Source organism: Erinaceus europaeus, chromosome 7 (assembly GCF_950295315.1).
Source record: "Erinaceus europaeus chromosome 7, mEriEur2.1, whole genome shotgun sequence".
NCBI lineage: Eukaryota > Metazoa > Chordata > Mammalia > Eulipotyphla > Erinaceidae > Erinaceus > Erinaceus europaeus.
In genome coordinates, this window is record NC_080168.1 from 33,019,213 (window position 1) to 33,033,199 (window position 13,987).

General features: G+C 44.6%; 1 protein-coding gene across 1 annotated transcript in view; it reads left to right on the forward strand.

Annotated features, from left to right (window-relative positions):
* The first annotated feature begins 2,639 nt into the window (after positions 1-2,639).
* MPP4 (MAGUK p55 scaffold protein 4) overlaps positions 2,640-13,987 on the forward strand; it is a 56,554-nt gene continuing 45,206 nt past the window's right edge. The window contains exons 1-6 of the mRNA XM_007520502.3: positions 2,640-2,706; positions 3,916-4,037; positions 7,746-7,823; positions 8,415-8,495; positions 11,892-12,023; positions 13,545-13,626. Of these exons, the coding sequence (XP_007520564.1) occupies positions 2,640-2,706; positions 3,916-4,037; positions 7,746-7,823; positions 8,415-8,495; positions 11,892-12,023; positions 13,545-13,626 (562 nt within the window). The remainder of the gene's footprint in view (positions 2,707-3,915; positions 4,038-7,745; positions 7,824-8,414; positions 8,496-11,891; positions 12,024-13,544; positions 13,627-13,987) is intronic.

Genomic DNA, 13,987 nt, shown 5'->3' on the forward strand with positions numbered 1-13,987 from the left:
GCCAGCGCCACTGTCTGGGGACAGGCCCCAGCACTGACTGACCATTTTAGCATATAAATACCTCACTCTTTACCCGCCTCAGTCCCCCCTGCCAGGGGACCAAGCTCCAGTTACCCAGGGTGTCTACTTGCTTGCTATGCCTTCTACTGGCTTTCCCTGAACCAATCTGCATAATAGCCCCACAGCACCCCCCTACCCCCCACCCCACCCCCGGTGTTTCCAGACAAACCACATCTCATCTCGGGAATCCTTGCCCTGTGCCTGATTCTGGAGCAACAGAAACCCAGACACTTACCTGCACACACAGAGACATGTTATGTAACATGCCTTAGTAATTATATCAGGAGAAATAAAAGAACAGTTGATGATGCCTTGCATGATTATTAAAAGATGTAAAGAAGCAACACATGTACATGGTTACTGGTAGACCAGGAACTTACATGTCAGAGGCTCCCTGCCAATGTGTGGAGCAGAGATGCTCTGACATCAATCCCTCTCCCCCTCCCCCCTCCCTCTTTCTCTCCCTCTCCCTTTCCCTTTCTTTGTTTCTTTCTTTTTTCCCCTCACTCCTTTCCTTTCCCTCCCTCCCTCTCTCCCCCCACCTCTTCCTTTTTGCCTCCAGGGTTATTATTGCTAGGACTTTTGGTGCTGGCACCACGAATCTACTGCTTCTAGCAGACATTTTTCATTGGATAGGACAGAGAGAAATTGAGAGAGGAGGGACAGGTAGAGAGGATGAGAGAAGGAGAGACACCTGCAGACCTGCTTCGCCACTAGTGAAGTTTCCTCCCTGCAAGTGGAGAGCCGGGAGCTGGAAGCTGGCCCCTTGCGCAGGTCCTGGTGCTTCTACTATGTGCACTTCACTGGGTGCCACCGCCCGGCCTCCTCCCTTTCTCTTTCTCACTCATGTGAAGAATATGTTTACAGAAAATAAAATAAAATAAAATAAATATTTATTTTGAAGGTGTTCCCTTTTGCCACCACCGACTCAATGTTTGCACAGCCACTCACTCCTAGTGGCTTCTTTTAATGACAGAGGCAGAGAGGCACTTGCAGCACTGCTCCACCACTTGTAAGTCCTCCCCCCCCACCTTTCAGGTGGGTACCAGGAATAATGTGTGCACTCTACCAGGTGCACCACTCCCTGGTTCCTACATAAATAATTAAAAAAAAAAAAAACCTCCACCAGGTGGGCAGGGGTAGCTCAGCTTTAAAGATAGACTTGCCTGCCTGAAGCCATAGGGATCTCAGGTTCAACTCCCTGCACCCACATATGCCAGAGATGTGTGGTGCTCTGTCTCTTATAAACACAAACAAATAATTCCTGAAGGGAAAAAAAAAACCTGAATAAAAGTCCACAAGGATTTCTATCAGCTTTGAATGCCCACACAGATCTCCCTAAGGGCAGTGTGTGGATTATGATAGAATCAGCTCATCTCAAAGGAGGAATTTTGATAGACATAGCTGTTGAGCCCTTGTTAAAATAATAAATAATTAACGGCTGTGGAGATAACATAACAATTCTGCAAAAGGCTTTCATGTGTGAGGCTCTGAGGGTCCTGATCTAATTCCCATCACCATCATAAGCCAGAACTGAGCAGTGCTATGGTCTCCCTGTGTATCTTTCTCTCTGTAGCTCTCTTAAATAAATAAATAAATAAATAAATAAATAGTATGTTCTAAGAAGTCCTGATTTGCTCTTTCACACAGATGCAAAGGGTTAACATGGAGATGATTACAGATCAGTAGCAGGGCAATAACTTTTCATGAGATGCAGATCCCAGCATGCAGCCAGCATAATGCCTGACCTGACCAGGCTGGGGCTATGGATCGACCTGTCAATGCTAAATGCCCAGCAAAGGAGCGGTTACAGAAGCCAGAACTCCCCCTTTCTGCACAAAAAATATTTGGTCCATAGTCCTAGAGGGGGAGAAATGTTAGGGGGAAAACAACCAGAGGGCTCTGAACTCTAATTCCATCAGGACCCGAAGAGAAGAAAAGAAGAAGGATATTCGGAAGTAATAATAGGTGTAGGTGTGACTTAGAAAGGAAGAGAAGGAAGGACCACAGAAGAAAATGGAGATAGGGAATTGAGGCAGTAGTGCAGCGGATTAAGCGCACATGCTGTGAAGCGCCAGGACCTGTGTAAGGATCCCAGTTTGAGCCCCGGGCTCCCCACCTGCAGGGAAGTCCATGCACAGGCAGTGAAGCAGGTCTGCAGGTGTCTGTCTTTCTCCCCCCTCTCTGTCTTCCCCTCCTCTCTCCATTTCTCTTTGTCCTATCTAACAACAATGACATGAATAACAACAACAATAAATAATAACTGCAACAATAAAAAACAAGGGCAACAAAGGGGAAAATAAATAAATATTTAAAAAACGGAGATATATATATTCAACCCATGTCTGTGATCTTGGGAGAATTATTGCAGTTTCAAATGGAGGGAATGGGGACACGGAACTCTGGTGGTAGGAAGGGTGTGGAATTATGCCCGTTATCTCATAACTGTGTAGGTCAATATTAAATCATCAGTAAAAGAAAAGGAAATATATCCCAGTGCACTGAGTTGTTGGCATGGTTGAGTGATATCTATGGGTATTTTTCCTAGTTCTGAACCCCTGGAAGCTCAAGCAGAGAGGATGATACAGTCCAACAAATGTGCAGAGCTCTCCAACAAGAACAGGATGTCAACCAATCCGCAGAATGGTATGTAGCATGAGAATTTCTTTTCTAGACCACAGATTGATCTTACAGTATCAGTCTAAATGAGCGAACAAATGAATGGGCAAATAACCTGATAACTTCTCTGTCATCCTTATGAGGAAATGACCATGTACTTTGGGGTGTCCTGCTCCATCTCTTAGCAGCTTTCGAGATGGAAAGGAAAGAAATTGACATGATGGCTTCAGAGTCCCTCTTCCCCTCCTCCCCACTTTATCTCACAAAGTTATACTTAAGCGTAGGACTCAAAAACTTGATACACACTGAAAATATCACTGGGAACCAAGGGAAAACTCAGCCAGGAGGGTGTGTGCCTTGTCAGGTGCACAGCCCAGGCATGAGCTTCAGCACCAGCGCTGTGGTCTTTTCTTCCTTCGTGTTGTCTCTGAATGGGAGAGAAAAAAAAATCACTGCAGCAAATAGAATGTCTTCAAAAATATTTGTGAAATTGTTTTTCTTTTTTTAAAAAAATTATTATTTTATTTTCATTTTATTTATTTACTGGCTAGTGACAGAGAGAAATTGAGGGGGGGCAGAGAGAATGAGAGAGGCAGAGAGACACCTGCAGCCCTGCTTCACCACTCGGGAAGCTTTCCCCCTGCAGGTGGGGATGGGAGGCTTGAACCCTGGTCCTTTGCACACTGTAACATGTGCGCTTAACCAGGTGCACCACCACCTGCCTCCCCCAAAAAAATTTTTTTTCAAAGTCAAGTATATTCACTTTAGTTCCTTTAAACCAGTGGAATCCTGAAATTCGCACTAAAAACATATTGGGAGTAGGAGTTGATTTTAGTACAATTGTTCAGATAGGGTAAAGGCCAATGGCTGAATTAGAGAAGATCCAGAGAAGCCCTAGATAATGATGGATGTCTGATCAGCACGGAGTAGGGAAAGCAGTTCTGTTCTCATCTTATAGCTGTGGACTGTGAGCAACTGCTCCATGTAAATATTACAACAGCCTTATGGGAAAAACAGCATCTTGTTTTGCCACACAGAAACTGGGTTTCACGAAGTAAGCAACTCTTGGAACTTCACACAATAAGTGATAGGATAGGGCAGGTCTTTTTAGTCCTAAATCCACTGCCATGCTCACTCCTATGGGCCCCTGTCCTGTCTGAACGCTTGCTCACATGTATGCCTGCCAGTCCTTCTAGCCCCTCCCCATCCGTCCTCTGGCCCATCTCCCATTTCTAGGTCTCTCCCAAATCCTGAGGCTTCTTCTGCAAGAGCTGAATCTGTTCTACAGCCGAGATGTGAATGGCCTGTGTCTGCTATATGACCTCCTCCACTCCCCTTGGCTGCAGGCTCTGCTGAAGGTGGGTGATCCCTGGAAGGAACTGTTCACCTGCCACGGTGACACTTGTGAATTGGCAGGAAATGTCAGCTTGAAGTTCTTAGAAGGTGATCCTCAGAGAAGAGCTACACATAGCTCTTAGGAAGAAGTCAACTTCAATGGAATCCAGTATGGCAGCCTCTACTCCCACCCTCCCCCTTTCCTCCACCTCCTCCCTCACTTCCTCCTCCTCCTCCTTTCTTTCTTCTCCTCCTCCTCTTCCTCCTCATACCAGGAAGTGAGATAGCTATAATTCTGTTTAGATACACTGTTTTTATTTTTTTTTCAAAACTGGCTATAATTTCACATATACTATCATTTATTATCTGATCATATGTTTGTTCTTCTGAACTAATATTATTAAGAAAGATCCTTTTGAAATTACCTTTTGGGATGTGGGTGTCTCCTTCACTTAAGTGTAAGACACAGTCAGCCATTCAATGCATCTCAGTGTTGTCATCATTATAATAAGAGAAAAAGTGGCAATATTTTTAGCATAAGCAAAGAAGTACTCCTTGCAGCACTTTTTTTTTTTTTTTATTAATTTTACTTTATGGAAGAGAGGTCAAAACACTACTCAGTCAAATGTGGTGCCAGGAATCAATCCCAGGGCCTCAGGTCTGTGCTCCACATACTGAACCAATACCCCCATCCAGCTGCACCAAGTACAAGTTTTAAAACACCTACTTTTTTTTTTTAATCCATCCTCCATTATTTTGGATTATTTCCAAGATTTGGCTATTGTGAGTGATGCCACTATGCACGTGAGGTAACTTTACTTTCTTGAGATGTATTCCCAGGAGGAGAATATACCATGAAACATTCAGCTGTAACTTAATGATGGAAACTCTTCCTTTAGCAACAGGGATGGACATAGAAGGCATGATATGAGAAATAAGTCAGGCAGAAAGAGGCAAATGCTGCTCTGTGTTCTCACTTACAGGTGGACTCGAAGACAGCAGAACTCACAGAAACAGAGTAGATGGTGGATGTTAAAGGCTGAGGGTGGGAAAAACTGGGAGAGGCTGACCAAAGTTCCAGTTAGAATATAAGTTCTGTGCAGTCTACTGTACAGTATGGTGCCTATATTTTTCAACTGGGAAGTTGCTGAAAGTTCTGATCTTACATGTTATCACCACACACTGCCAGTCTAGCTTCGTGGGTGGGAGACAGATGACCAGAGACTCATGGCTGAGCTGTATGCAGTATCTCTTTATTCATGTGGAATGCAGCACAATCTAAGCCATCTAAACTATCTATAATCACAATCCTGTCCTTATATATATACTCACTCGCCAAATATATACTCACTCGCCAAGTAGGGTGGAGACAGGATGTGATGTAGAGAGGGTGGAGCGAAAAGAGATTGGTGAAAATTAGGGTGTGACAATGAGAGGAGGCGCGCAAAAAGACATCATGAACCAGTGGGGATTAAACCAATGCCCTGGAGGCAGGGTGGTGCTTAGTTAACAGTGGTTTATGTAAATAGACTACAGTGTTAAGCAGGGGGGATTAAACCAATGAAACAGAAGGGGTCTTAGAAGCATACCAACAACACACAACAGATGATAACTTTTTTTTGTTGCATCCAGGGGTTATTGCTGGGGTTCTGTACCAGCACTACAAATCCACCACTCTTGGCGGCCATTTTTTTCCATTTTATTGGATAGAACATAGAGAAATTGAGAGAGGAGAGAGAGATAGAGATAGAGAGGGATAGAGAAAGATAGACACCTGCAGACCAGCTTTACCACATGTGAAGCGTCCCCCCCTGCAGGTAGGCTTGAACTCAGGTCCTTGTGCTTAGTACTGTGTATGCTTAACCAATTTGCCACTGCCTGGACCCCAAAATAATAACATCTTAATTGTCCTCTTACAATATATATCAGGTTGTCGGAAAAGTCGTGACACATTTTTGCATAAAATGATACGTCATGACTTTTCTAGCAACCCAGTACATATATCACAGCAACTTGTGGTACACCTGAAATTTGTGCACTTCTCTATCAGCTACACGTCAGTATGACTGGAGGTGGGTGGGGAGGCCACCTAGTTTCCATCAGGCACTTTGTATTTCCAGGACTAAATCTGTAGGTTTAATAGTATGGCGTTGCCCTTGCTTACCCTGGTGACTGCTGGTGTCTTGGCCTTCCTTCATCAATCTGTCTGCCTTAGTCACCACTAGGTAACCTTGAACTCTGGAATTCAGGTCGAGCAGGGAAGCACCCTGATGATTCCAGATCTACATGGAGCAAAACAAAACAGAGCAGACCTCTTGACTTCATTTCTCCATTTGTGAAAAACTAGAGTTCTGAAGTGAGATCAAGGGCTGCACCGCAGAGCTGTTTCCCCCCCACCCCCACCCCCCCCAGCCCTGCAGCCTGGTCCAGGAAAAATCCCTACAGGTCAGCAGAGACAAAGCTGAAATTTTTAGGAATAAGCTTTTACTGGAAGATTAAATGAGGAATAGGAAGCAAACAAAAGATGAGAGCGGAGTACAGTCAGATGGCATGCCCAGTCTCTTTTTCATATTCTTTGGTGAACCTTAGTTACATACTCCCAGCCTGCGTATCTGCCAGTGCCAAGATTCTTCTTCTTCTTTTTTTTTCTTCCCTCCAGGGTTATTGCTGGGCTCAGTGCCTGCACCATGAATCCACTGCTCCTGGAGGCCACTCCCCCCCCCCTTGGTTGCCCTTGTTGTTGTAGCCTCGTTGTGGTTATTATTATAGCCATTGCTGATGTTGTTCATTGTTGGATAGGACAGAGAGAAATGGAGAGAAGAGGGGAAGACAGAGAGGGGGAGAGAAAGATAGACACCTGCAGACCTGCTTCACCGCCTGTGAAGCAACTCCCCTGCAGGTGGGGAGCCGGGGGCTCGAACTGGGATCCTTACGCCGGTCCTTGCACTTTGCGCCACATGTGCTTAACCCACTGCGCCACCGCCCGACCCCCCAAGATTCTTTATATAAAGGTCTCTCCCTCCAAACTTCTACTGACCTTAACCCTTGGGAGCCCCACTTTTACTTAGTAACAATAGCAAAAGTTGGACTAGGGGGAATAGCTCAATGCAGAAGAGCACAGTATTAGTATGCTTGAATTCCCAGCATCCTAATTCAGTCCCCAGCACCATTGTCAGCCAGAGCTGAGCAATGTTCTCCAATCTCAATCAATCCCTCTCTCTCTCTCTTTCTCTCTCTCTCATCAATAACTCTCATCAATAAATAAATCATTTCTTAAAAGAAAAACAATAAAATTTTAGGCTGGTGAGATAGTTGCATCTACTTTGTCATGAACACAACCAACGCAGGTTTGAGCCCAGCTTCTACTGTCCTGGACAAAACCATTGCTGTGGTGTCTTTCCCTCTGTCACTGTCTTTTTGAAAAAGTCAGCCTAGAGCGGTGAAACCCCAGCAACAGCAACAACAACAACAAAAGTAAAAATATGAGCTTGTTAATGCAGTTGGTTGGGGAAGACCAGTTTCCAATGTTAGATTATAATTAAATCAGGAAACCATTAAATCAAACTTGAATTCATCCCCTGTGTAACCAGAAGAACTCTATTAAGGCGAACACACTTAGGACACTCAAGTGCTACTGCTGTTACCCTGTCTGCTTCTTCCTTCAGAGAACTTGACGTCTGTGCTAATCACCATACTATCACTGTGTGTTCTCCCACTGTGCACTTCTTCAGGTCTATGACTGCCTCCAGGAATTCAAAGAAAAGAAATTCATTCCTGCAACATCTCAGGCAAAGGCGTTATCTTGTGAGGTGAGATTTTAAAAACATGGAATAGTAGAACACGAACACAGCGCCATTTTGCTATCTCACTCATTGCTAGTGTAAATGAATTAGAAACTCTCAGTGCAAATGTTCGATAATTACGCATAGGGTAAGTGTTCCTGCTGAGCTCTAATAGAAGGAAGAACATCAGTCTGCTTTCTATCTTCACAAATTAAAAACCCTTCCACCTTTCTCTTTCATTCCTTTATCTCCAACTCAATTTACTCCATACAAGAATGGTAATGTTGCTGTACTAACTATTCCCAAATTTGTCCCTCCAACTTGGGTCTTTCCCTAAACTCTGATCTCTTCTATTCTGAACCCTCTTCACCCCACTTGGATATCTAGTGGGACACTCAAACTCAGCATGTCCCAGACTGAGCTCTCAAGCACCCCCACTCTCAGTGCCACCTCCTCCTCAGCCCTGAAGGTAAAGCCGAGAAACAAGACTTCCATAACAGTTCTCCTTAGGCCAGTCTCATGCCTAGTCAATATACCTATTGTCCAGCTTCCGTGACGTTGACTAGATGACAAAATTTCTTGTTACGATTTCACCATGTATGTGTTTCTATCCATCAGGTAGTGGACCTGTTACGTGAAAGCTCTCATTCCCCTGAGATCCAAGAGTTGAGACAAATCCTCCAGGGTCCACATTTTAAGGCAAGTGCTTGCTAAAATAAATAAGACATCCCACTTAGGATAGACACAGCTGGGAAGAAGAAATGAGTGCTAGAAAATATGCTTCATCTCCCCACCTGCAGGAGGGTCACTTCACAGGCCGTGAAGCAGGTCTGCAGGTGTCTATCTTTCTCTCCCTCTCTCTTTCTTCTCCTCCTCTCTCGATTTCTCTTTATCCTATCCAATAAAAAAAAAAAAGGAAAAAATGGCTGCCAGGAGCAGTGGATTCAAAGTGCCGCCACTGAGCCCCAGCAATAATCCTGGAGACAAAAAAGAAAGAGAGAGAGAAAAAGAGGGAGTTGGCAGTAGGACCAGTATAAGGATCCTGGTTCGAGCCCCCAGCTTCCCACCTACAGGGGAGTCAATTCACAGGCGGTGAAGTGGGCCTGCAGGTGTCTATCTTTCTCTCCCCCTCTCTGTCTTCCCCCGCCTCTCTCCATTTCTCTCTGTCCTATCTAACAACGACAGCAACAACAATAATAACTACAACAACAATAGAAAACAACAAGGGCAACAAAAAGGGAAAAATAAATATAAAAAATATATTAAAAAAAAGAGAGAGAAAGAGAAAATATGCCCTCTAAGTCCATGTTCACGGATGAGAAACAGTGTGGACAGTCTGGGTTCTTCATATGTCTGTGTGTGTGTGTGTGTGTGTGTGTGTGTGTGTGTGTGTGTGTGTGTGCGCGCCAATGAGGCCACACACTTCTGCAACACCACTACCTCAAGCCAATTTTTCCCTTTTTAATTTTTTTTAAAGAAATGACTAGAGAGAAAGGGTGGGGGAGACAGCATAATGATTTTGCCAAAGAGATTTTCCTGCCTGAGGCTCTAGGGTCTTGGGTTCAATCCCTTACACCACCATAAGCCAGAGCTGAGCAGTACTCTGGTAAAAATAAAAGTAATTAATTAATAAAAGAAAAAAAAGAACTAGAGAGAAAAGAAGGAGAGAAAGAGAGAATTGCAATAGCATTGGAACTACCCTAGTGCCCAGCTTCCATATGGTGCCAAGGGCTTAAACTCAGGGCCTCAGGCGTTGTGAAGTGCACACTCTAGAGTGAGCTACCTCCCAGCTCACACCTTAATCTTTAAAGTCTTGGAATTCAGTAACATTTGGGTCAGTGTCATCAGGCACTTATGAGAAAACACTCAGAATTTCCTGGGGTGTTTTGCACCACCTCCTCCACAATCAAAAACAGACAAAGACAAAAACAAAACAAAAAACACCACCAGCACTCTGGGCATTTGAAAAGCAATAATAGTACCATGATTCCTTTCTAATTTAAGATTACTTTGAATCTTAGATAAAGTATGTGAACATATTTGGGATATATAGTTAAGAATGTCTCAGCATAAGAATAGAAACCTATTTCCTAGTACTTACAGATTTGAGGGTCAATGCATCATGTCAACAAGTTAGAACCTTTAAGAAAATATCTGGGGGTGGTCCAGGAGATGATGCAGTGGAAAGACATTGGACTCTCAAGCATAAGGTCCCAAAGTTCAATCCACAGCAGCACATATACCAGAGTGATATCTTGTTCTCTGTCTCTCCTCCCATCTTTCTCATTAATAAATAAATAAAATGTTAAAAGAAAAAGAAAATGTCTGGGGGGCTGGGCAGTAGCGCAGAGGGTTAAGCACAGATGGCCATGGCGCAAAGCGCAAGGACCAGCTTAAGGATCCTGGTTCAACCCCCAGCTCCCCACCAGCAGGGGCCCTGTTCGCTTCACAAGTAGTGAAGCAGGTCTGTGGGTGTCTATCTTTCTCTCTCCCTCTCTGCCTTCCTTTCCGTCCTCTCTCAATTTCTCTCTGTCCTATCTGACAACAATAAGAATGATAAACAGCAAAGGCAATAAACGGGGAAAAAATCGCCTCTAGGAGCAGTGTAGTCATAGTGCAAGCATCAAACCCCAGCAATAACCCTGGAGGGGGGAAAAAAAGTCTACATTTGGAGCAGAGGCATTTGAGCCATTTTTTTTTTAAACTATTTATAAAAAGGAAACACTGACAAAAACCATAGGATAAGAAAGTTACAACTCCACACAGTTCCCACCACCAGAACTCTGTATCTCATCTCCTCCCCTGATAGCTTTCTTATTCTTTACCCCTCTGGGAGTATGGACCCAGGATCATTATGGGGTGCAGAAGGTGGAAGGTCTGGCTTCTATAATTGCTTCCCTGCTGAACATGGGCATTGACAGGTCGATCCATACTTCCAGCCTGCTTCTCTCTTTCCCTAGTGGGGCAGAGCTCTGGGGAAGTGGGGTTCCAGGACACATTGGTGGGGTTGTCTGCCCGGGAAAGTCTGGTTGGCATCATGGTAGCATCTGGAACTTGGTGGCTGAAAAAGAGTTAAGATGGAAAGCAGAACAAATTGTTGACTATTCATGAACCTAAAGGCTGGAATATTACAGATGAAGATTTGGGGTTCCGTTTTATAGATAGCTAGTAGGCCTATTTTAGTTATATTCCAAAGAACCCATGACTATACTAGTTTTTTCCTGAGCCTGACATCTGATATGCAGGTGCATCCAAGTTATTGTCTGGGGAGATGATGTCATGGCAGGAAAAGGGGTTAGAAAGCTGGATCAGGGAAGAGAGTAGCTCCCAAATATGGGAAAGATTTATAAATATTGTTGCCTGTAACCCCATGGATTTGATCTGGGGCCCATATTCAGCTTAGGAACCTATGTAAACTCTGCATCCCTATAGGAATGAGCCAATATTTTAGATGGCTCAGTAAGCCTACCGAATCTCTCTGAGTTTCAATGAAGTTCTGTCTACTCGTCTAAGGAAGAACTACAGAGTGACAGCTTCCTACCCGTCAGATGAAAATCTGCCACGGTGGGCCACTGGGAGGAGTTCTGACTGTGGCCCAAGTCAGGCAATTACGTCTTTCCACCCTGTCCCACATGGGCCCTTGTAACACAGTGGGAAAAGTGCCCCATGAGTATGTGGTTAGTACTCATACTTACCTTGAAGTGTCTGTTTTCCCACCAGGGCCCTTGCATTGATCACTGACAGATCAGCATGATATTTTGGTTACGGTTTCTCTGCCTTTATTAGCGAAAATGTTGCAGAAAATCATTTTGTCCCTCCAGCACATAGGAGCATGATGGGTTGGGTGGGCTTTCAGGACATAAGAAAATGGCAGAATAGTACAACTTAACAGGAGGGAGGGAGGGAAGTAAGGAGAGAGAGGTTTGCCAAATGAGGGATAGTGACTGTAGCTGCCTTGCAGAGTGACTGTACAGTCTGAGGGGCAAATATGAATTTGTTGTTGCTGGGCATCTTACATAGTATTAAGTCATCGTCTCCCAGCCAGGCATGTCCTGTGTGTGTGATGTCCATTCACCTGTGCCTTCTCTGTCCCAGGCCTTGCTCAGTGCTCATGACACTGTTGCTCAGAAAGACTTTGAGCCCCTTCTCCCTCCTCTGCCAGACAATATCCCTGAGAGCGAGGAAGCCATGCGGATCGTGTGCTTAGTGAAAAACCAACAGCCCCTGGTAAGAAACCCGTTTTGTCTTTTCCTTTAAAGTTATACCCGTGTTAATTTTGTGTAATAGTTGTTTCAGGAGGACCAGCAAGGTGGCTCACCAGGGAACATGGCTGCTTGGCCATGCACTTGACCCAGGTTCCAGATCACCCCAACATACTGGGGGATGCTCCTGTGCAGTGGTCTCTCCCTCTCTCTGTCTCTCTCTCTCTCTCTGGCTCTTTGTCTCTCACTCTCTTTTTAAATTTTTAATTAGTTATTTAGCTTTGTCTTACAGAATTATCAGGTTTCAGGTGTAGTATTTTCATACCCAGACTTGGGGCATGCAAGTCACCACAACCCCTCACCATAGCACCCTCTCTCCCTCTCCATCCCCCACTACTCTCTGTGACAAAAGTAGCATAGAGTGGTGAAGTCCTAGGAACAGCAACCAAGCAAGTTTCTCAGGCAGTATTCCAGATGATGTGATGAGAATGCACAATAAAGGCTCAGAATGGCAATGACTTCTTTAAATTTCTTTTTAATTATCTTTGTTTATTTATTGCACAGACACAGCCAGAAATCAAGAGGGCAAGGATTGATAGAGAGGGAGGAAACAGAGATGCCTGCAGCCCTGCTTCACCATGCATGAAACTCTCCCCCTGCAGGTGGGGACCAGGGGCTTGAACATGGGTCCTTGTACACTGTGATGTGTGTGCTTAACCAGATGTGCCACTGTCTGCACTCTGTCAGTGACTTCTATTTGTGGTTTCAAACACAATCGGGTTATTATTGTTGTAGTTATTCTTGTTGTCATCGTCGTTGTTGGATAGGACAGAGAGAAATGGAGGAGGGGAAGGGAAAGACAGACACCTGCAGACCTGCTTCACCACCTGTGAAGCGACTCCCCTGCAGGTGGGGAGCCGGGGGCTCGAACCAGGATCCTTACGCCCATCCTTGCACTTCACACCACGTGTGCTTAACCCGCTGCACTACTGCCCGACTCCCTATTATTAATTTTTAACCAGAGCACTGCTCAGCTCTGGCCCATGGTGGTGTGGGGAATTGAACCTGGGCCTTTGGAGCCCCGGGCATAAGAGTCTGTTTGCATAACCATTCTGCTATCTACCCTCTGTCCAATAAAGATTTTAAAAAAAAAAAAAAAAGATTAAGTTTTATTTTTTCCATCCTGAAAGTTTTTCTTTTCTTTTCTTTTTTTTTTTAAGGATTTGTTTATTTACTTAAGCTAGGGAGACAAGAGCTCTGCTTAGCTCCACACACCTCAGCACTGCTCAGATCAAAGCTGGGACCCCAGGCTTGCAAGTCCTGAGCTTGACTGCTGAGCTGTCCCTGCAGCCAAATATCCTCTCATATCTGTGTGGATGGACTAAGACCTCTGGGAGCCAAGTCGGAGTGGTTGCTCCTTTGACATCATGAAATGACCTTTGTAGATATATCCTCATCTTGAAACACCAGCTCCACAGTGAAGAAAGTCATCTGAAAAGTGGCTGTGTGTGGTTGACAGAGAGCTTGCACTGTACTGTCTCTCTAGGGAGCTACCATCAAGCGTCACGAGGTGACAGGGGACATCCTGGTGGCCAGGGTCATCCACGGCGGACTGGCTGAGAGAAGCGGTGAGTTGGGACAGCAGGTCACAAACATGATCAGAAAAATAGGAAACCTTTACATTTAGTCTTTTTTTCCAGGGAAATCTCTCTTTTCCACTTAAATTTCAGGCTTTAGGACATCCCACTATCTGGTTAAAGCAGTAAAAGGAGGAATAAATAAGGGGCTGGGCAGTGGCTCACCTATTAAAGCATAGATGTTCAAGCCCCCACTCCCCACCTGCAGGGGGAAGCTTCACAAGCAGTGAAGTAGGGCTGCAGGGGTCTCTCTGTCTCTCTATCTCCCCTTCACTGTATTATTTCTTTTTGTCTCTAGCCAATGAATAAATACTTTTTAAAATTTTTATTTATTTATTATTGGGTAGAGATA